Here is a 23,714-nt window from a genome sequence, read left to right on the forward strand (position 1 = left end):
TCATGAAGTATCCCTTCGTGCCCTTGCCCTTCTTGAAACTAGTGGTTTCACCAACCATCAACAATTGATGCTCCTTCTTGATTTCTACTTTTGTGGTGTCAAACATCGCGAATATCTCAAGGATCATCATATATGTCCCTGATATATTATAGTTCATCACAAAGCTCTAGCAGCTTGGTGGTAATGACTTCGGAGAAATATCACTATCTCATCTGGAAGATCAACTCCCACTTGATTCAAATGATTGTTGTACTCAGACAATCTGAGCACAAGCTCAACAATTGAGCTTTTCTCCCTTAGTTTGCAGGCTGAGAAAATCATCGGAGGTCTTATACCTCTTGACGTGGGCACGAGCCTGAAATCCCAATTTCAGCCCTTGAAACATCTCATATGTTTCGCGACGTTTCAAAACGTCTTCGGTGCCTCAACTCTAAACCATTTAACTGAACTATCACGTAGTTATCAAAATGTGTATGTCAGATGTTCGCGACATCCACAGACAACGTTCGAGGTTCAGCACACTGAGCGGTGCATTAAGGACATAAGCCTTCTATGAAGCAATGAGGACAATTCTCAGTTTACGGACCTAGTCCGCATAATTGCTACTATCAACTTTCAACTAAATTTCTCTAGGAACATAACTAAACAGTAGAACTGAAGCGCGAGTTACGACATAATTTGCGAAGACCTTCTGACTATGTTCAAGATAATTAAGTTCATCTTATGAACTCCCACTCAGATAGACATCCCTCTAGTCATCTAAGTGATTACATGATCCGAGTCAACTAGGCCTTGTCCGATCATCACGTGAGACGGACTAGTCAATATCGGTGAACATCTTCATGTTGATCGTATCTACCATACGACTCTTGCTCGACCTTTCGGTCTCTTGTGTTCCGAGGCCATGTCTGTACATGCTAGGCTCGTCAAGTCAACCTAAGTGTTTTGCATGTGTTCCGAGGCCATGTCTGTACATGCTAGGCTCGTCAACAACCGTCGTATTCGAACGTAAGAATCTATCACACCCGATCATCACGTGGTGCTTCGAAACGACGAACTTTCGCAATGGTGCACAGTTAGGGGAAACACTTTCTTGAAATTTTAATGAGGGATCACCTTATTTACTACCGTCGTTCTAAGCAAATAAGATGTATAAACATGATAAACATCACATGCAATCAAATAGTGACATGATATGGCCATCATCACTTTGCTCCTTTTGATCTGCATCTTCGGGGCTCCATGATCATCATCGTCACCGGCATGACACCATGATCTCCATCATCATGATCTCCATCATCGTGTCTTCATGAAGTTGTCTCGCCAACTATTACTTCTACTACTACAGCTAACGGTTAGCAATAAAGTAAAGTAATTACATGGCGTTGTTCAATGACACGCAGGTCATATAATAAATAAAGACAACTCCTATGGCTCCTGCCGGTTTTCATACTCATCGACATGCAAGTCGTGATTCCTATTACAAGAACATGATCATCTCATACATCACATATATCATTCATCACATCCTTTGGCCATATCACATCACATAGCATACCCTGCAAAAACAAGTTACACGTCCTCTAATTGTTGTTTGCATGTTTTATGTGGCTGCTATGGGTTTCTAGCAAGAACGTTTCTTACCTACGCAAGAACCACAACGTGATATGCCAATTGCTATTTACCCTTCATAAGGACCCTTTTCATCGAATCCGATCCGACTAAAGTGGGAGAGACAGACACCCGCTAGCCACCTTATGCAACTAGTGCATGTCAGTCGGTGGAACCAGTCTCACGTAAGAGTACGTGTAAGGTCGGTCCGGGCCGCTTCATCCCACAATGCCAGCGAATCAAGATTGGACTAGTAACGGTAAGCATATTGAACAAAATCAACGCCCACAACTACTTTGTGTTCTACTCGTGCATAGAAACTACGCATAGACCTAGCTCATGATGCCACTGTTGGGGAACGTAGCATAAATTCAAAATTTTCCTACGTGTCACCAAGATCAATCTATGGAGTCATCTAGCAACGAGGGAGGAGTGGATCTACATACCCTTGTAGATCACGCGCGGAAGCGTTCAAGAGAACGGGGTTGATGGAGTCGTACTCGTCGTGATCCAAATCACCAATGATCCTAGCGACGAACGGACGGCACCTCCGCGTTCAACACACGTACAGAGCAGCGATGTCTCCTCCTTCTTGATCCAGCAAGGGGTAAGGAGAGGTTGATGGAGATCCAGCAGCACGATGGCGTGGTGGTGGAAGTAGCGGGATTCCAACACGGCTTCGCCAAGCGCTGCGGGAGGAGGGAGATGTGTCATGGGAGGGAGAGGGAGGCGCCAGGGCTTAGGTGTTGCTGCCCTCCCTTCCCCCCACTATATATAGGTCCAAGGGAGAGGGGGGGGGGTGCAGCCTTTGGCCCTTCCTCCAAGGAAGGGTGCGGCCAGGGAGGAGTCCCTCCTCCCCAAGGCACCTCGGAGGTGCCTTCCCCCTTTAGGACTCTTCCTTTCCCTCTTCTCTTGGCGCATGGGCCTCTTGGGGCTGGTTCCCTTGGCCCATATAGGCCAAGGCGCACCCCCTACAGCCCATGTGGCCCCCCGGGGCAGGTGGCCCCACCCGGTGGACCCCCGGAACCCTTCCGGTGGTCCCGGTACAATACCGGTGACCCCGAAACTTGTCCCGATGGCTGAAATAGCACTTCCTATATATAATTCTTCACCTCCGGACCATTCCGGAACTCCTCGTGACGTCCGGGATCTCATCCGGGACTCCAAACAACTTTCGGGTTACCGCATACTAATATCTCTATAACCCTAGCGTCACCGAACCTTAATTGTGTAGACCCTACGGGTTCGGGAGACATGCAGACATGACCGAGATGACTCTCCGGTCAATAACCAACAGCGGGATCTGGATACCCATGTTGGCTCCCACATGTTCCACGATGATCTCATCGGATGAACCACGATGTCGAGGATTCAATCAATCCTGTATACAATTCCCTTTGTCTAGCGGTATGATACTTGCCCGAGATTCGATCGTCGGTATCCCGATACCTTGTTCAATCTCGTTACCGGCAAGTCTCTTTACTCGTTCCATAACACATCATCCCGTGATCAACTCCTTGATCACATTGTGCACATTATGATGATGTCCTACCGAGTGGGCCCAGAGGTACCTCTCCGTCACACGGAGTGACAAATCCCAGTCTCGATTCGTGCCAACCCAACAGACACTTTCAGAGATACCCGTAGTGCACCTTTATAGTCACCCAGTTACTTGTGACGTTTGGCACACCCAAAGCACTCCTACGGTATCCGGGAGTTGCACAATCTCATGGTCTAAGGAAATGATACTTGACATTAGAAAAGCTTTAGCGAACGAACTACACGATCTTTGTGCTAGGCTTAGGATTGGGTCTTGTCCATCACATCATTCTCCTAATGATGTGATCCCGTTATCAACGACATCCAATGTCCATGGTCAGGAAACCGTGACCATCTATTGATCAACGAGCTAGTCAACTAGAGGCTTACTAGGGACATGGTGTTGTCTATGTATCCACACATGTATCTGAGTTTCCTATCAATACAATTCTAGCATGGATAATAAACGATTATCATGAACAAGGAAATATAATAATAACTAATTTATTATTGCCTCTAGGTCATATTTCCAACAGTACTACCCCGCGCCAAAACTTTGGTCCCACCTCGCTAGCTAAGAGAGCTTGAGAGTGGTTTATAAGCGCTGCTGCGCCTTCCCTCTCGAGCTCCTCTCAAATGCAGACTTTCGGGCCTAACCCTGCGCTGTGTGCATGTGGGCCTACTGGGCCTCCCGCGGGCTTGAATCCTGGCCCATGGTAGGGTTTCTAGTCCTATTCAGGCCGTGGGGGCCCAGTAGGTGGCACTTTTTTGTTTTTTTCTTTGTTGCTTTATTTATTTTATTTTGTTTCTACTTACAACGAAATACTTATTGTTGCTATTTTTTCTACTTTTTTTGTTTTGTTTTCTGCATTATTTATTTTCTTTTATTTTTTGCTTTATTTTTTAATTCTTTTTGCTTTTAGTTTTAGAAAAATTATAAACTTTCTGTTAGTGCCATTAGTTTTCAAATTTGAAAACACTTTTTTTGTTTTCTTTGTTGCTTTATTTATTTTATTTTGTTTCTACTTACAACAAAATACTTATTGTTGCTATTTTTATTTTTTCTAGTTTTTTTATTTTGTTTTCTGCATTATTTATTTTCTTTTGTTTTTTTCTTTATTTTTGATTCTTTTTGCTTTTAGTTTTAGAAAAATTATAAACTTTCTGTTAGTGCCATTAGTTTTCAAATTTGAAAATACTTTTTTTTTGTTTTTTTTGTTTTCTTTGTGGATTTATTTATTTTATTTTGTTTCTACTTACAACAAAATACTTATTGTTGTTATTTTTATTTTTTTCCAGTTTTTTTGTTTTGTTTTATGCATTATTTATTTTCTTTTGTTTTTTGCTTTATTTTTAATTATTTTTACTTTTAGGTCAGCAAAATTATAAACTTTCTGTTACTGCCATTAGTTTTAGAAAAATTATAAACTTTCTGTTAGTGCCATTAGTTTTCAAATTTGAATAGTTAAAATTTGAATTCTTTGAAATTTGTGTGAATCACAAGTTTGTGATTAACTTTACTAAAAAGATGAACATAGATGCACCTATAGAGAAAATTCGATCTAAATCCATAATCAATTTCTATGAATTTCAGAGAAATTCACTATGAATTTAGGTCAAATTCCCTGTATAGGGGCATCTATTTTCACTTTGAGAGGAGCTCAACAAGGCAGAGAGGGACGGGCTTATAAACCGGTGTGAGCGCCCTTCGGTTGGCGAGGTGGGACTAAACTCTGAGCGCAACGAGGACCAAACCTTTAGTCCCGGTTTGTGGCACAAACCGGGACTAATGGTCATGGGCCAGGGGCGAGGCGCATTGGTCCCGGTTCGTGCGTGGAACCGGGACCAAAAGGTCCAGACGAACCGGGACCAATGGCCCACGTGGCTGCCCTCTTGAAAGTGTTCTTGGTGAGAACATAATTGACAAGGAGCGAACCGGGATTAATGGTATTACGAGGGCCAAACCATAAGACATTAAAGCATTTCATCCTCTGAAAAAGTTGGCATAGCATGTGCATGTACAAAACGGACAATGGTATCATACTCGTCTGTTACAAAGTTGGCATGGTATCATCATAATAGTTGCGGGAGAAAGTCTTCACTTTTTCTTTGCTTGTGTCATTTGCTTATTGCGCCGTAACCATGGACAATCTTCATCGTTTATCAGGATGCTTGGGTCAGCCTTGACTTTGAAGGGAGAAATTTCATGAAACTTTTCATAATCTTCAGACATGTCTGTCTTGCCTTCCACTCCCAAGATGTCCCTTTTTCCTGAAAGAACTATGTGGCGCTTTGGCTCATCGTATGATGTATTCGCTTCCTTATCTTTTCTTTTTCTCGGTCTGGTAGACATGTCCTTCACATAGATAACCTGTGCCACATCATTGGCTAGGACGAACGGTTCGTTAGTGTACCCAAGATTTTTCAGATCCACTGTTGTCATTCCGTAATGTGGGTCTACCTGTACCCCACCTCCTGACAGATTGACCCATTTGCACTTAAACAAAAGGACCTTAAAATCATGTCCGTAGTTAAGTTCTCATATGTCCACTATGTAATCATAATATGTGTCCTTTCCCCTCTCGGTTGTTACATCAAAGCGGACACCGCTATTTTGGTTGGTGCTCTTTTGATCTTGGTCAATCGTGTAAAATGTATTCCCATTTATCTCGTATCCTTTGCAAATCAATACAGTCAAAGATGGTCGCCTAGACAACAAGTACAGCTCAACACAAACAGTGTTGTCACCTCTGAGACGTGTTTCCAACCAACTGCTGGAAGTCCTGATGTGTTCACATGTAATCCAGTCGTCGCACTGCTCCGGGTGTTTGGAGCGCAGACTGTTCTTGTGTTCATCGACATACGGGGTCACCAAGGTAGAGTTCTGTAGAATTGTGTAGTGTGCTTGAGACCAAAAATATCCGTCCCTGCATATTATTGAGTCCCTTCCAAGCGTGCCTTTTCCAGTCAGTCTCCCCTCATACCGCGATTTAGGGAGACCTATCTTATTAAGGCCAGAAATGAAGTCAACAGAAAACCCGATGACATCCTCTGTTTGATGGCCCATGGAGATGCTTCCTTCTGACCTAGCGCGGTTATGGACATAATTCTTTAGGACTCCCATGAACCTCTCAAAGGGGAACATATTGCGTAGAAATATGGGCCCCAGAATGACAATCTTGTCGACTAGATGAACTAGGACGTGCGTCATGATATTGAAGAAGGATGGTGGGAACACTTGCTCGAAACTGACAAGACATTGCGCCACATCACTCTTTAGCCTTGGTACGATTTCTGGATCGATCACCTTCTAAGAGATTGCATTGAGGAATGCACATAGCTTCACAATGGCTAATCGGACGTTTTCCGGTAGAAGCCCCCTCAATGCAACCGGAAGCAGTTGCATCATAATCACGTGGCAGTCATGAGACTTTAGGTTCTGGAACTTTTTCTCTGGCATATTTATTATTCCCTTTATATTCGACGAGAAGCCAGTCGTGACCTTCATACTGAGCAGGCATTCAAAGAAGATTTTTTTTCTCTTCTTTCGTAAGAGCGTAGCTGGCAGGACCTTCATACTGCTTCGGAGGCATGCCGTCTTTTTCGTGCAAACGTTGCAGGTCCTCCCGTGCCTCAGGTGTATCTTTTGTCTTTCCATACACGCCCAAGAAGCCTAGGAGGTTCATGCAAAGGTTCTTTGTCACGTGCATCACGTTGATTGAAGAGTGGACCTCTAGGTCTTTCCAGTTGGGTAGGTCCCAAAATATAGATTTTTTCTTCCACATGGGTGCGTGTCCCTCAGCATCATTCGGAACAGCTAGTGCGCCGGGACCCTTTCCAAAGATTACGTGTAAATCATTTATCATAGCAAGTACGTGATCACCGGTACGCATGGCAGGCTTCTTCCGGTGATTTGCCTCGCCTTTGAAATGCTTGCCTTTCTTTCGACATTGATGGTTGGTTGGAAGAAATCAACGATGGCCCAGGTACACATTCTTCCTGCATTTGTCCAGGTATATACTTTCAGTGTCATCTAAATAGTGTGTGCATGCGTGGTATCCTTTGTTTGTTTGTCCTGAAAGGTTACTGAGGGCGGGCCAATCGTTGATGGTCACGAACAGCAACGCCTTTAGGTTAAATTCCTCCTGTCTGTGCTCATCCCACGTACGTACACTGTTTCCATTCCACAGCTGTAAAAGTTCTTCAACTAATGGCCTTAGGTACACATCAATGTCGTTGCCCGGTTGCTTAGGGCCTTGGATGAGAACTGGCATCATAATGAACTTCCGCTTCATGCACATCCAAGGAGGAAGGTTATACATACATAGAGTCACGGGCCAGGTGTTGTGATTGCTGCTCTGCTCCCCGAAAGGATTAATGCCATTCGCGCTTAAAGCAAACCATACGTTCCTTGGGTCCCTTGCAAACTCATCCCAATACTTTCTCTCGATTTTTCTCCACTGCAACCCGTCAGCGGGTGCTCTCAACTTCCCGTCTTTCTTACGGTCCTCACTGTGCCATCGCATTAACTTGGCATGCTCTCCGTTTCTGAACAGACGTTTCAACCGTGGTATTATAGGAGCATACCACATCACCTTCGCAGGAACCCTCTTCCTGGGGGGCTCGCTGTCAACATCACCAGGGTCATCTCGTATGATCTTATACCGCAATGCACCGCATACCGGGCATGCGTTCAGATCCTTGTATGCACCGCGGTAGAGGATGCAGTCATTAGGGCATGCATGTATCTTCTCCACCTCCAATCCTAGAGGGCATACGACCTTCTTTGCTGTGTATGTACTGTCAGGCAATTCGTTATCCTTTGGAAGCTTCTTCTTCAATATTTTCAGTAGCTTCTCAAATCCTTTGTCAGGCACAACATTCTCTGCCTTCCACTGCAACAATTCTAGTACGGTACCGAGCTTTGTGTTTCCATCTTCGCAATTGGGGTACAACCCTTTTTTGTGATCCTCTAACATGCGATCGAATTTCAGCTTCTCCTTTTGACTTTCGCATTGCGTCCTTGCATCGACAATGACCCGGGGGAGATCATCATCATCGGGCACATCGTCTGGTTCCTATTGATCTTCACCAGCTTCCCCCGTTGCAGCATCATTGGGCACATCGTCTGGTTCCTCTTGATCTTCACCAACTCCCCCCGTTGCAGCATCACCGTATTCAGGGGGCACATAGTTGTCATCGTACTCTTCTTCTTCGCCGTCTTCCATCATAACCCCTATTTCTCTGTGCCTCGTCCAAACATTATAGTGTGGCATGAAACCCTTGTAAAGCAGGTGGGAGTGAAGGATTTTTCCGGCTAGAGTAAGACATCGTATTCCCACATTTAGTGCATGGACAACACATAAAACCATTCTGCTTGTTTGCCTCAGCCGCATCGAGAAACTCATGCACGCCCTTAATGTACTCGGAGGTGTGTCTGTCACCGTACATCCATTGTTGATTCATCTGCGTGTATTATATATAATTAAGTGTGTAAAAAACCATTACAGAACATCATGAATAGATAATTAAGTGACCAAATTAATAGAAGTTCATCATCACATTAAAACCAAAGTACATAGATAGTTCTCATCTAACAACATATAGCTCTCCAGAGCATCTAATTAATTAAACCATACATTGAAACTATGTAAAACATTTCAATGCGAAAATAAATGCGATCATAATTGCAACCAAGGTAACAATTGATCCAACGGCATAATGATACCAAGCCTCGGTATGAATGGCATATTTTCTAATCTTTCTAATCATCAAGCGCATTGCATCCATCTTGATCTTGTGATCATCGACGACATCCGCAACATGCAACTCCAATATCATCTTCTCCTCCTCAATTTTTTTTATTTTTTCCTTCAAGAAATTGTTTTCTTCTTCAACTAAATTTAACCTCTCGACAATAGGGTTGGTTGGAATTTCCGGTTCACATACCTCCTAGATAAATAAAATCTATGTCACGTTGGTCGGCATAATTTTCATAAACAATAAATGAACCAATAGTTATAAAGATAATATATACCACATCCGAATCATAGACAGGACGAGGGCCGACGGGGGCGGATACCAAAACCATCGCACTATATAAGATGCAATAATAAAAGTAAGAAAATAATACAAGTATCTATGTAAACATACAAGTAAGAATATTTTTTTCCTTTCAGAAAGAAGATAAGAATAAGAGGCTCACCACGGTGGTGCCGGCGATGAGCTCGGCGCGGGTGATCGACGGCGGTGAAGACAGGGACGGGGCGTGACGGACCGCTAAACCTGGACAAATATTGAGAAAAATGGAGTTTGAAGGTCGAGCTTGGAGAGGAGAAAGCTTAAGTAGTGTGGCTCGGGCATTTCATCGAACATCTTATGTGCATAGGAGGTGAGCTAGAGCACCACCAAGCCCTCTCCCCCTCGGCCAGAAAAAACAGAGCAGTGTGCTCTGCTCTTACACGAGGGGGTATATACAGGCACCTCATTGGTCCCGGTTGGTGGCTTGAACCGGGATCAAAGGCCCGGTTGGTGGCTTGAACCGGGACCAATGGTGTTGGGCCAGGAGCGAGGCTCATTAATTGGTCCCGGTTTGTCCCACCAACCGGGACCAAAGGTCCAGACGAACCGGGACCAATGGCCCACGTGGCCCGGCCCGCCCCCTGGGCTCACGAACCGGGTCCAATGCCCCCATTGATCCCGGTTCTGGACTGAACCAAGACTAATGGGCTGACCCAGCCTGGACCTTTGCCCCCTTTTCTACTAGTGGTAGCACCTTCTCCAGAGTAGCCCTTGACGGTGAGGCTTTGTCTCTTCACGCTTCCTTCGTTCCGTTGACAGTTCTCGTCTCCACGTTCGTCGTACACTGATGCACGAGGACAAACCATTAACACAAAGTTTCAGAGCTTCAGTCATATTGTTGTTGGGTTGTTCCATGCGAAAGACAATAGCAGCAAAGCCTCATGGGATTTCACAAAATGAAAATGGCACACAAAGGCTATCGCATACTGTACAAAAAGAATTATTGCCCTGGTGGAGGGAGCATAGAGAGAAAAGCGGCCAGATCGCAGAAGCAATTGGAAATGATCACAGGTTTCCTGAAATGTAGTGAATGAATTTGCACGGGCCCCTTTTCTCGTGTGTCCTGTTGTTCTGGTGGGAGGTATGCCACGTACGTGGCTGTTTACAATTTGACTGCGTCCTATAACACATGTGTCACTGGTTCGGCGGCCGCTTGCGTCGCATGTTCTGGCTTTCATCGTCTGGATTGTTTGGGGCTGTTTCCATCCACCGATCCACGCCTCATCCCAGCCCTCCCCGTCCTAGCGCTGAGATTCGGCTCTTCTCCCCCTGCCGTCCCTATTGGTGTATTCCCATCTCTTCTCCGCGTGACCCAGCTGATGGCATATGCAGCAACTATCGACGATGGCATACAAAGGGCACTACCGAGGCACCAGCGGCGGAGGCTACCAACAGCAACACGAGTCGTGGAGCGGCGGCGGGCTACCGTCCCAGCCACTGGCGTCCTCTTTTGTTTCCCGACCATCAAGGAGGACTGCCACGACAACTGTGGCTCATCCTCATGGATGCTCTTCGATCTGAATATGTTGAATGCCATGGCTGCCGACAACATGGGCAGAGCTGCGACACGCTCCTGCTCCACCTCGCCGGCTCATGCCTCATCAGAGCCAGCCTATTGCCGGCCCCATGTTCCCTTTGGCACCGGACCCATATGGCCATATCTAGAGACGATGGCGCATGAAGGAGAGCTGAGGTCGTGTCCGTCCGGGATGCGGAACTCCGGCCGCGGCGGCGCGCCGTCCTCGCCTTCGTGAGACCATGATGTGTTGTTCTCCACCTAAGCTCACCCAGCCCGGATGCATCTTGAGCTCGCAGCCGTCGCGTCGACCTTGCGTATTTCTTCGGCACCCCGCCGTTTCCGGCCCGTGAGGTCGCCGTGGGGGTCTGCTGCCTCTGGTATATCAGCGCGGAAGCCCTCACAAGGAGTGCTTCAGCTTCATGTCGGTTCGCCTCCACTTGAACTGCACGACAGCGAGCGCACGACTGTCTTCTCCTCGCTCTCTTGCCGTGCGCACTGCTGCCGCGCATTCGCGCTGTGTGCGGCGTGCTTCCTGCATGCGCGGGCTGTTGCGTCGCGTGCGTGTAGGGCTTACGTGTTGCTGCTGCATGTGTGATGTGTGGGCCGTTGTTCTTTGTCAGGGAGCAGTGCCGCTTTCCATACCTCGGTGACCCTGTCCACACGGTGCTAGCGGTGCCGCTGTCGACGTTGCTTCAGGATGTTGCTGATCGGTGCGGGCTCTCTCGTGTCTTCCAGAGATTTTTTGCTTTCCTCCCTCTTGTGCGAGGCTATAAATAGGTTCCTTTGCTTCTTTCGGTAGTACTTGTGGTTTCCAGTTGCGTCTTATACCTGCTTCGATGGTTTCTTCTTGTAATGGTCCGCGTCGTTCTGGCCGGCTTTCTCGCTCGCGGGCGTCTACAGTTGATCGGCGAGGTGGTTCGGCCCGTGGTGGTGTTCCTGCTGTTTCGGCGGATCGGGCCATTGTCTTGCGAGGTGTTTCATCTTCTCATCTTCGCTCGCCGTCTCGGTTTGGTCGCTCTATGCGTCGTTCGCCTCCTGTGCGTGATTCTTCTGGGCGATCTCCTGTTTCGGTGGATGTTCTGGCGCAATCTGGTTTGAGTTCTCTTTTCTTTCCGTCCATTCGTGTTTTGCCTGTTAATGTGGACTAATTGTTCTGTTTCGTTGTTGGAGTTAGATAGTGATGCTTCTGCTAGGTGGCGTAGGGAGGAGATCCAGCTGGGCAAGCGGCCCATTGATTCTACTCTCGGTTTGTGCATTTAGTTTGGCTGAATTTTATAGGTGGCTGCTGTTTGTCCGCGCACTTATTTGCGCAGTTTGTTTTACATTGGCAGAGGTCCCATTTTGCGCGGCGGAGTCATGTGGACGTGATGTTGTTCCTGCTATTGGCTGTTTGTCTGATGTAGAGCCTGGTATTTCGTTGTTTCTTTTGTTAATTCCTCAGAAATGAGCTATGATTATATATGATATTTTTATTTTGTGTGATAGATTCAGTTCTAAAATTAAGAGTTTTATGAGCATAAGTTTGAAGTCATTACTTTTTAGTTAGAAAAGGTAAGTTGTGCACATAAGCGAGTTGCATAGGATGCATTTTTTATTGACATGCGTGATACATCTTGCAACATGGAAAATGGTAGAGAACATGTCTTACTCCCAGAAGAGATGGAATAGGCTAGGGCACATCTTATTGAAAGAGGCCATAGCAGTGGCTCGGCGGCGGCCATTGGTTGCATGGGCCATGCACGTTGGTTTGTGTGTGTGCGTTATTGCTAGGGTCCCCCGAACATGCGCCTGGTGCTGATAGGTGCACCCCGTGGCGTACATGCGCGCTTGCGTGCATGGTGCATGCACATGCATTGGGCCGACGGGGCACAATATCGAATGGAGCATGTCTTTCTCTCCCAATGATGATTTCTGTTTGATCTTTAAACACGTCATAGGATAGCGGCCCCATTGCGTCTGGCCATGCTTCTTCCCGCCTCCGATCGTGAGCGGTTCAAGGTTGTGCTCACTATAGCATCACCTGATTATCAATCATAACTATCACACATTTGAAGTCACAAAGAGAAACCTTTTTCCAATGCAAGAGAAGGCACACACCAACCAATGACAGTTCAACATGTAACCGCCTAGGAAAGTAAATTCACAAGACAGACTAAGATCCTAGCAAAATAAATTCACAAGACAGATTAAGATCCTGGCAAAGATATGCACCAATTTGCAAAAGATCTATAGAAGTTCATCACAGGCAGGAAGCTGCGCTGTCATGAATAAATGAAATGTGTTTAGTCTAATTAAGAAAGTGTCGATGTGTATTTTGGACTTTGTAAGATGTAGCACTCATGCTAATAATTAGTGTATCGTCCTCAATTTGCTTTTATCATGTCTTGCCATTTTTTTCATTACAAACTTAGGAATTTGCTTTTATGCATGTTTTGCCTTTTTCATACTAACATATGGACCCAAAGATTTTCATTTTAAGTTTAAGTTTATAAAACAAGACGAAAGCAACATATATACAAAACTTAACACTAATACATATGCACGGTGATGATAAATGTGTCATTTCTAGCTTCTTCTTTTATGATTGTAACCTCAACTATCAAAAGTAACATATATAAACACAATGTATCGACGAGGCGCGGCGTGCCGCCGCGCGGGTACATGCTAGTAGATGTCAAGGGATTGGAAGTTTACCTGATGCTGAAGAGAAGCGAGGCCATCCAGTCCATCACGCAGTGCTTTCAGTTCACTGAAATATGGATATACACCCTTAGCTTTGAACAGATTGCCAAGTCTTTCAAAGCAGTCCCACCATACTTACGCAACATCAAGGGATGTACACAGGGAACTTTGCAATGTCCAGTGAACCGGCACAGTTGTAAATACTTGACATCTCCATCTGGGGCATCCGCTAACAATCAATAATAAGTGATAAGAGCCCCGCATGAACAGTTGCAGTAAGTATGTGTAATATAGTTTAGATTGATTGATTGGCGAAGATGAGAGTGATGTGTAATATAGTTTTGATTTGATTGATTGGCGAAGAGGAGAGTCAATGTTGGTCATTACCCAAAATGATCCCGGTAGGAGAGACCGGCTCATAGGTGTTGACGGCGAGGAAGGAGAAGACATTGGAGACTGATGAGTCGTGAGCGGAGGCCAAGGTGGTGTCAGTTGCTGCCTGCTGACTGATGATGACGGGCGGAGGGATCGGACCGACCAAGAGGAGGTCTCGAGTTGTTGGTTCTTGCGGAGAAGCCAGAGCAGAAGGGGTGGCTGCAGTTAGTGCATCCATCTCATATTGGTTGTTGAAAAAACCAGTAGTGACCTAATTTAAAAGCCAACACATGTCAGCTCATATGGGTATGTGGAACTGAGCATACGTGTTGTACTGTGTGGGCTTAGCTCATATGGGTTTGTGAAACTGAGCATACGTGTTGTACTGTGTTGCCAACGGTGCTTGCATTTTCCTGAATTTATTTTAGACTCTAGTGATATTCGTCCAGTGGTAGAAGACGTTCCTGTGATTACGAAAACGCCAGTTGTGACTTTTTCAATCTCAAGATATTGTACCAGCTCAGTATCCAACACATGTCAGCTCATATGGGTTTGTGGAACTGAGCATATGTGTTGTACTGTGTTGGCACCGGTGCTCGTATTTTCCTGAATTTATTTCAAACTCTCCGGTGATATTCGTTCAGTAGCAGGAGACGTTCTTGTCGACTATGAAGACGTCTGTTGTGACTACGTCAATCTCAAGTTTTTGTACCGGCTCAGTATCTCGACGATTTTTGGTAGGGTGCACGTGTATGCGTTTTTAGGGATGAGCGTATGTATGTATACGTGAGCAACTGCGTTAGACTGTGTTAAATAACGGTAGCCAACACCAAAGAAAAAATCTAGTAGCGAAATAAATAAATAAAACTGCCACGTGTTAGCTTGGTACGCACTCACACGAAGTACTTCAAATGCATGGGAGCAAAGGTAGCAAACACCAAAGAAACAATCTAGTAGGGAACTAAATAAAAAAACTGCCACGTGTCAGCTTGGTATGCACTCACACCAAGTACTTCAAATGCGTGGGAGCAGCCCTAGCTTAGTAGCCTTAATTCTTTTATATATAGTGATACTATTCATCACCCAGGATGCAGAATAAATTATTCTCCACCCGAGGTAATCTTACGATCACGTCATAATTAAATTACATTTGGAATTCAAATAGTTACATTCCTATTGATTCACTACGTAAAATTTGGCATAAAAAATAAAAGTATAGGTCGTAAGACAAGAAAATTTGCAAATTTTATGACGAACATGCTTGTGTCATGTACGATGTAATGGTTACATTATCCTATTTGATGGGATATATTATCTATAAAAAGAGACCGTGTATATCAATGATATTTGTGATTTGTAGATCTGGTTGGTTAAAGGACGTTTCATGGTCAAGATAGTGGGGCCACTCCTTGATGAAGAGTTTGATCTAGCCATTGACTTTTCTTTGCCACAGTTTCTTGCGAAATTTTTGTCATATTATTGCGTCTTTCATTCTGTAGGCATCAGCATGCCTTGAGCTTGCTGATCCTTTTATGATAAACATTCTCTTGGATGAGTTTTTGTGTATTGATATGAACACTGAACACTTCAGATAAAGTTTAGGGTGGAATATGTAATGTTGTTTTCTTTGTGAAATGCATGAAAGTAAACAAATCAAATTTTCATAAGCAATAATTCAATAGAGGACGAACGTAAGGAGACGTCGTTGCAATGAGACCAAAGGCAGACTTTTTTGTCTTGACATGGAACGAATGGCTAGCTCTAGGTTTTTTATTATGATAAGTAATTGTTGTTCGGTGGTCCATGAACCTCGATGTAATTTTTATTATGTTGAGGTGTTTTGTACTTGCGGTGTATCTTTATGATAGATCTGATCTTTTTAAAAAAAATAACAGAGTACAAATGCAGGTGCTCGTATACATGTACATACACTCAACTCTATGAACACACGCACACAGACTCTATCCCTATGAGAACCTCCGAAATATTGAGTTGGCACAACATCTTGAGATTGATAAAGTGTGGCTCCAGCTCCATTAATTAGTTTGGGTTACAACCAGGGTTAAGCAGGAGTGGAGGTCATTTCATAATGTAACTTGCATATATATGGTGCATACACAGCATTCGCGGTACTTTGAGAAGTGAAGTGTTTATGCATAATCATGACAAACTTGTATATGTCATGTATGCTGTAATGGCCATATTATTGCCTTTTTATTTCAATAGAAAATAAGATAGCACAACCCATTCGATGGGATATATTAAATATATGGTGTATACAATCAATATTTGATTTATGGGTGATGATAAAGAATTTGAATTTGAATTGTCGTAAGTGATAATTTAATAGAGGATGGACTCAGGCAGAGGCATTATTGCCATGAGGCCAAATCCGTGCTTGTCTTCACATGAAAAGTGTGGCTCCAAACGCATTAATTAGATTGGGTTGCGATCACGGTCAAGGAGTAGTGCAAGTCATTTGCGCACACACAACAACTACAATAATTGAGCAGTCAAGTTAGTGTGTACACATGATAAGTCAAGTTAGTGTGTACACATTATCATGTGTCATGTACGATGTAACGGCTACATTATCGTATTTGATGGGATATATTAGCCGTAAAAAAATCATATATATGTCCGAACGATATTTGTGATTGGTGGATGATGGTACATTGAAGGACGTAGCATGGTCATGAGTCGCACCCCTTGTATTTTATTTGCCACAGTTCCTTGAGAAACTTTTGTCATGTTATTGACTTTTGTTTCGCTGGAGATGGAAACGTGGCGCATCCTTTTAGAGGGTTGGCTACTTATAAAACTCTCACTACTCTTGCCGGAGACCAACATACGGTCAGCAATGCTGAGACTGTGGACATCATTAATGTTGCTGCTGCTCCTTGGGGCAGCGGCAGCTGCAACAGCAGCTACCACCGCGACCACTGGTGGGTGTCAGCCGAGCTGCGGCGGCGTTGATATCCCCTACCCCTTCGGCATCGGCGCCGGCTGCTTCCGCAAGGGCTTCGAGATCGAGTGCATCAACGTTGGCCCTGTGCTCGCCGGCACATCCCTCCGGGTGCTCAAGCTGTCGCTGGATCCAGATGAGTCGCAGGTGATGCTTCCCATCGGGTGGGAGTGCTACAACGCCTCCGACCCGAGCGACACCTATGAAAACTGGGACTATGGAGAGACAACGATGAACAATGACGGCGTCTACCGCATCTCCAACACGCACAACATGCTCGTCGTCGTCGGCTGCAACACCATGGGTTTCGCACTCAGCAAACCGACCAAGGGCAGCAACTACAAGTACGCCTACCAGACCGGGTGCATGTCCTACTGCAACAACTCGGCTAGCGCGCAAGACGGCCTCTGCGACGGCGTCGGGTGCTGCCACGTCAACATCCCGCCGGGGCTCACTGACTACTACTTCAACTTCCACGAGTACGACCACTCAGCCATGATGGACTACAGCCCGTGCGACTACGCCTTCCTCGTTGACAGGAACAACTACACCTTCCAGCGGTCCGACCTCAAGATGAACACAAACCAGATCATGCCGGTGTGGCTGGACTGGGCCATTCGCGTAAACGATTCCATCTCCGAGGACATACTATCATGCAAGCAAGCGGCCAAGACGGGTCAGGACGCCTGCGCCAGCGCCCACAGCGACTGCGTCAACTCGACCAATGGACCTGGCTACAACTGCAAGTGCTCCAAAGGCTACGAGGGCAACGCTTACGTCGACGACGGATGCATCAGTAAGTTTCCGTGCTTTTAGTCTGACTACAATTTTATTTATTTGAGAGGGCGCCATGGCAGTGGGGAGACTGTCACCCTGGCATCGGATTGGTGAAGAGGTCAAACGGCCCTCGCCTGTCACGGCAAAGAAGGTAGATACGAGCAATGGATCGGCGGTGGAAGGTAGGTTTAGGTAGGGGACAACGGAAGGAAGAATAGCTGCCGGCGGTGGGAGGGTAGGGTTTGGAAGAAAAGACAAGGACCGCGGAGTTATAAGAGAACAAGACCTGTAAAAGAACTCCCCCTAAATATATGGTTTTATGGGGTGTTGATCTAATTTATGGGAGGTACTTAGGTATTGTGCTTTAGCATGACCCATAAATATCTTTCATGTAAAACATGTTTTTTCTTCATATTTCTTTCTTAACTAGCATACAAAAGTAAATAATTAATTACATTTAGGTCCTCGAAATAAGAAAAACAGCATCAAGCCATTGCAAACCAAAACTTTAATTGCAGCAAGGTCCTTTGAGCTCAGCTGGATAACCATCAACCTGGCCCGGGCTGCCCGTAGCGGGGCGAGGCGGGCAAGGCAGCAGGGTTTGGTGGGCTAGATGGTCGGGGCAGTGCCACAGCATGGTGAGGTGGCCCGTAGTGGCCTGAGGCAAGATGGGCAGCACGGTGAGGTGGCGATGAACAGCTGGTCGGCCACGTGAGGTACGTCGAAGAGGCGGGCGCTGCGGGCAGGAGTCGCGACAGACACCCCGAGGCACGAGGACCAGTTGGGCGGGCGGCGGACTCGATGGCTAGACTAGAGGGGCGGCAGAGTCGGCAGAGTTCATCATCGGCGATCCAAGTAGTGCGGCGCCGCCTGAGCAACGCGTGGAGGCGAGCGTACTAGGGGGCTGAATTTTCAGCAGTTGGCTCCCGCTACGATTCAGAGGAAAGTTTACCGGAAGACACGTGAGGGGGAGTGTTGACGTATAATGTGCTGCCTAGTCTCTTTCATCAGATCGGTCTTTTGGTTGCATTGCCTAGAGTATGCACTTCTACATGGTATCAGAGCCAAGAGGTTTTGAGTTCAAGACCCGGCTGGCGCAATTAAATTGCAGCCCACTTTCGGTCCACGTTTAGGCCTGAGGGAGCCACACGTGAGGGAGAGTGTTGACGTATAATGTGCTGCCTAGTCTCTTTCATCAGATCGGCCTTTTCGTTGCATTGGCTAGAGCATGCACTTCTACAGAATCATCTCCCCCTAGATGGAAGGGTAGTTGGGCTGATTATATTGGTCCCCTAATTTTTCTTTTAAGTTCTATGGAAACTATTGGAGCACGGATTTTGGCCTAACTCCCCCTAAACCAGAATCGTTACAAGAAAGGGAAACTGTTAGTGATGTTGTAATGGCGTGGTGGTGGTCATAACTGGCTGGTGGCTAATTTGGGCTGAGCATCTTCAAATCCTCAATAAAACTACTCCAGTAATCACTTGTTGAGGCTCTCAAATAACTACTTTTGTGTTATTGGGATGGATGCTTTCGCAAATCCTTAATAATCCCATGTGCACCCAACCTCGCATCTCTCTCCCTCTCTCTCTCTCTCTCTCTCTCTCTGACGACAGGTGGTGGTGGCGGCAGGCGGTGACAATGGTAGCAGCGGCCACGGCGATTGCGGTGGGCTGTGATGGCGGCAACAACGCTCTGTGGTCCGGTGGCCGGCGAAGGCCGTGGTGGCGTGGTCGGCAACAACGGTGGCACGGGCAGCGTCGGGTGATAGAGTTAGCAGCAACTGACATATATATGGGCCTCACGTTATTTGGGAGAGTATTGGAAGAAGCTCAAGTGCCTCCATATTTGGGAAGTCGGGCTAAATTATTTGGGGCGTCCCAAACAATATTGAGCATTGGAGACCTGTTAAAGCTTGTTTTTGCCCCATTCATATCTAAATATTATTAGATATTGGGAATCTGTTAAACATGCTCTTAGTGGTGAAATATGACCACTAACAGGCCGATCTAAGCGAAAGATGAGTGATGGGACATCATGGAGAGGACAAAAGACTCACCACTGACAGGTCACCTGACTGATCGTTTGGTTAAAAAAAAAACCTGACTGGTCGTAAAGTGGTGTCGTTGTTGACTTGGTAGCATAGCCCTCACTCATCGATCATGGCTGATCGGTTAGTGCTGCGCATCACCACTGACGGGTGGTTGGTGGACGGTCAGTGTTGGAGCAGTATTTCTAGCAGTAGTAGTTGATTACAATCTCAATATTCGGTGAATATGCAATTTGTATATTTGTTTCCATATATAGTTAAATTTTTCTTCATTGAATTGAAATCACACATTTTCTAAATCAGTTGAGACTGAAAAAACCTTAGTAGAGGAAAACATACAAAACTATGTTTCTTCTTGACCAATGTTCTAAATAATATTCATTTTGTGAATTTGCGGCCGGGACACAGATATAGATGAATGTGCAGATCCTGCCAAGTATCCTTGCTATGGTGTATGCAAGGACACCCAAGGATGGTACGGATGCGAATGTCCTGCAGGTTATCGGAGCCATGACCCAAGAACAGAACCATGTACTCAACAGTTCGCACTTGCATCACAAATCTCCATAGGTAAACAACATACTCCTACTACACCTGTTACTTCTCAATGTATTAATGCCATCGCTTTTGCTAATTTAGTTATGTAAATTGTTCTCTCTTAGTCGCCCCAAAATACGCACACAGAGCTAGTTAAATTATTCTTGCAACTATCTCTTTTCTAATATGTATTCGTATTGTTTGAGGCTCACAAGTCAAGTCATAAGAATTTACCACAATTTAAACTACCTCCTGAACAGAAAGATAATCCTCAATCTTATATTATATATTAGGATCCCTAATTGAACGGTTACATTCAATTTGTAAGTATCTTGCTACCCATTTTAAAATATTTGCTTGCGCTTCATACCAAGCATAAACTCAAAAATTAAGTTTGATTATTAAAATAGTTATGTTCGATGGCCAACTAATTAGTGACCATAAACTTTGATTATTACAATAGTGAAGTTTGTTTCTTTGTCCATGTAGGTGCAATTGGTGGCATTCTTGTCTTGGCATTTCTGGCATTCTTTTTTGTTCTTCGCAAAGAGAAGCAGAAGGCCAGGGATTTTTACCGAAAGAATGGTGGGCTTACATTAGAGAAAGCTAGAACTATTAGGATTTACACAAGGGACAATCTGAAACCAATTTTGAAGAGTAGCAATCTAATTGGTAAAGGTGGTTTCGGTGAAGTTTACAAGGGTGTTGTTGATGGAGCTACAGTCGCAGTAAAGAAACCGAATGGTCGTAGTGTGCTAGAAAAGGAGCAATTTCCAAATGAAGTCATCATCCTGTCTCAAGTCAGCCACAAGAACATTGTAAGGCTTTTAGGTTGTTGCCTCGAAGTGGATAACCCCATGCTCGTCTATGAATTCATCTCCAAAGGAAGCTTGGAGGACAATCTTTATCGTGCTGACAACGAGGAGCTTCTCGACTTGGATGTACGTCTAAGTATTCTTGAAGAGTCAGCACAAGGTCTAGCTTATATGCACTCACAAATCCATAACAAAATCCTGCATGGTGATGTTAAACCAGCAAACATACTCTTGGATGAGAACTTTTCTCCGAAGATCGCGGATTTTGGGATATCGAGGTTGCTTGCAAAAGGTAAGTACCACACTGCAAACGTCATAGGTGACATGTCTTATATGGATCCTGTGTACCTACAATCAGGTCGATTGACCGACAAAAGTGATGTCTATAGTTTCGGTGTTGTCATCTTAGAGCTCATTAGCAGGAAGAGCGCCACTCACTCTGAAAATAATAGCCTAGTGAGGAGCTTCCTAGAGTGTCAACAAAAAGGGGAGAGTATGACTGAGCTCTTTGATAAGGAAATTGCAACAACAGGAGATTTGGGATTTCTTAACAAGTTGGCAGAGATTGCTCTTGAGTGTCTTGACCTTGATGCAGATCAAAGACCATCAATGACAGATGTTGCAGGGCGCCTTCTCACATTGCATAGGTCCCGTAATCCTTAGGTTTGTTTACGGATCGGAGTTTCAACGACATGTACGTATGTTAAGTTGAATAAAATAGGTTGCTATTAGTGTCAACCTTTGTTGTATTTGTTGTTACTATAGTGAGTAACTTTACATTTCATATGACCAAATGTATGGATTGATTTTCCGATTAAACTGTATTGTAATAGGGATTTAAACATCATCTTCCATAACAATATCTGGGCTAGGTACATCACTAGTACAGTATGTAGTGTTTTTTCTTGGGGCAGAGACACCTGCCTTGGGATTGCCTCTATGATTCATGACAACACAGAATAGTTGAGTGAAAAGCTATGGATCCCATGCGCCCCACCAGGCAACGAGTCCTCGCTACTGGACTGGTGGCGATCGGCACAGCAATCCGCCCCAACGCCCATGCGCAAGGGCCTGGGCTCCATGACCCTCCAAGTTCCTATAATCTGGCAACTTATATGAATATAACCTAGTAAATGAATGGCATTAATATTGTAACTACCACCGGAGAAGGTGGTCAAAATATATCAACATGAGGATCCAAGATTGAAGATAATATTGCAATGAAATCATCAGTAGAAATATAAAGTTAATTGGATTAGCAGCTCGTGACATAAAATGAATTTTAGTCCCCGCGAGTGCAGTCCAGGATTTCAACCAACAACTCCGTTAGAAACAGCAGCAATAAGCGAGGCTAGAGTTTTCTACCAACGCTCAAAACTACAACACCTGCATAGTCCAAAAGCCGATACAAAAAGCCTCAATTGGACTGTTGATTGAAAGGCCTTGACGTTGTTTCTTGACACGAACCGAAAATACTAATGCTTACCACTGCAATTTCTTTATATGATGACGAAAACGACTAGAATGACCATTTCAGGACCTGGACATCTGAAGCTAGTTCGAAGCCAGATAAGATGTACAGGCTTAATTAGTGAACTCTAATGCTACTCTAGGTAGTATTCTCGCAGGTGTTTACAACAAGGTTAGGGATATCTAAGGTTGTTCTTCCTTGTTCTTCCTTCAGTGACAAAGACTTGAACAAGGTTAGAAATCTCTAAAAATTCATCTTACTGGTAGTCGATGTCAGGACTTCCAATCAGTAGTAATTTAATTGCTAAACGAGTTGTCATTTGGCGCCCATAGATGGTTGCTATTTATAAGGATGAATGCCGGTGGAACACATACCTCTTGATGATTGCTATTGTGCAGGTGCAGGTGTCTACCTGATGAGAATTTCTAGCAACAACAATCCAGTTGCACGGTTATATTGGGTTATTTCATCACCCCATATCCTACTTTTCATAAACTATATGCTTTTGCAGCGGAAATATACATATGATCCCTGAATACCACACTTATTTCGTCACGACAAGAAAACAATGGATACCTTTGAATTAGGGTTTGCCTAATTATCTGGTTCCACCTCAGTCTAGATAATTGGAATAATTAAGATAGTGGATGAAAATTGAACTTATAATTTGCATCTTACAAACAAAAAAATGGCTGCTCTTTCTGTTCACACTCTTTCCTCAACAAGCAAAAGATCCATGCAGAAACACAATTTCTGACCCCCACAATTCTCATAAGATTTATACATGGACTCAGTGGAATGTGAACTTACATGCTAGGTGCCTGGTAGAAAGAAATTCTGATGCGCCTGCATTGCAGCTCCGAGGCAAGTCTGTGAAAAGTGCAGAAAGAACGGCACTTCCAGCAACACCATTTACCATCAAGGCGGCAGGAAACTGGCAAGACAGCTGCAGCAGGCCAACACGATCATCAACATGCACTATGCCCAAATGGCAACCCGTCCATCAAGTTAGTTGTAGTAACAGGAAGTCAGGAACCCGTCAACAATGGTTTGTGCCAGCAGCAAATATAGTATTACTCCATCCTTGATGACCACATAGACATATTTTAGAGCGCACATTCACTCATTTTACTCCGTATATAGTCCCACTTGAAATCTGTAATAGAACTTATATTTAGAAACGGAGGGAGTATATTACATGAAAAGACAACTAAAAAACTAAAACATGAAAAGACGCTGCCGCTCTCTTGGATGTCTTACTTGCCGGTTTTTAGTGCAAATCAGGGACCTCT

General features: G+C 44.8%; 1 protein-coding gene across 1 annotated transcript; it reads left to right on the forward strand.

Annotated features, from left to right (window-relative positions):
- Positions 1 to 16,583: 16,583 nt before the first annotated feature.
- On the forward strand, positions 16,584 to 21,826 carry LOC125532527 (wall-associated receptor kinase 2). Its single transcript, XM_087544115.1, has 3 exons — positions 16,584 to 17,564; positions 20,004 to 20,169; positions 20,626 to 21,826. The coding sequence occupies exons 1-3, from the start codon at positions 16,584 to 16,586 to the stop codon at positions 21,612 to 21,614; spliced, it is 2,136 nt and encodes a 711-aa protein (XP_087400241.1). The 3' UTR covers positions 21,615 to 21,826.
- Positions 21,827 to 23,714: the final 1,888 nt, after the last annotated feature.

Source organism: Triticum urartu, chromosome 1A (assembly GCF_056163025.1).
Source record: "Triticum urartu cultivar PI428250 chromosome 1A, HENAU_Tu73, whole genome shotgun sequence".
In the NCBI taxonomy this organism is placed as follows: Eukaryota; Viridiplantae; Streptophyta; class Magnoliopsida; order Poales; family Poaceae; genus Triticum; species Triticum urartu.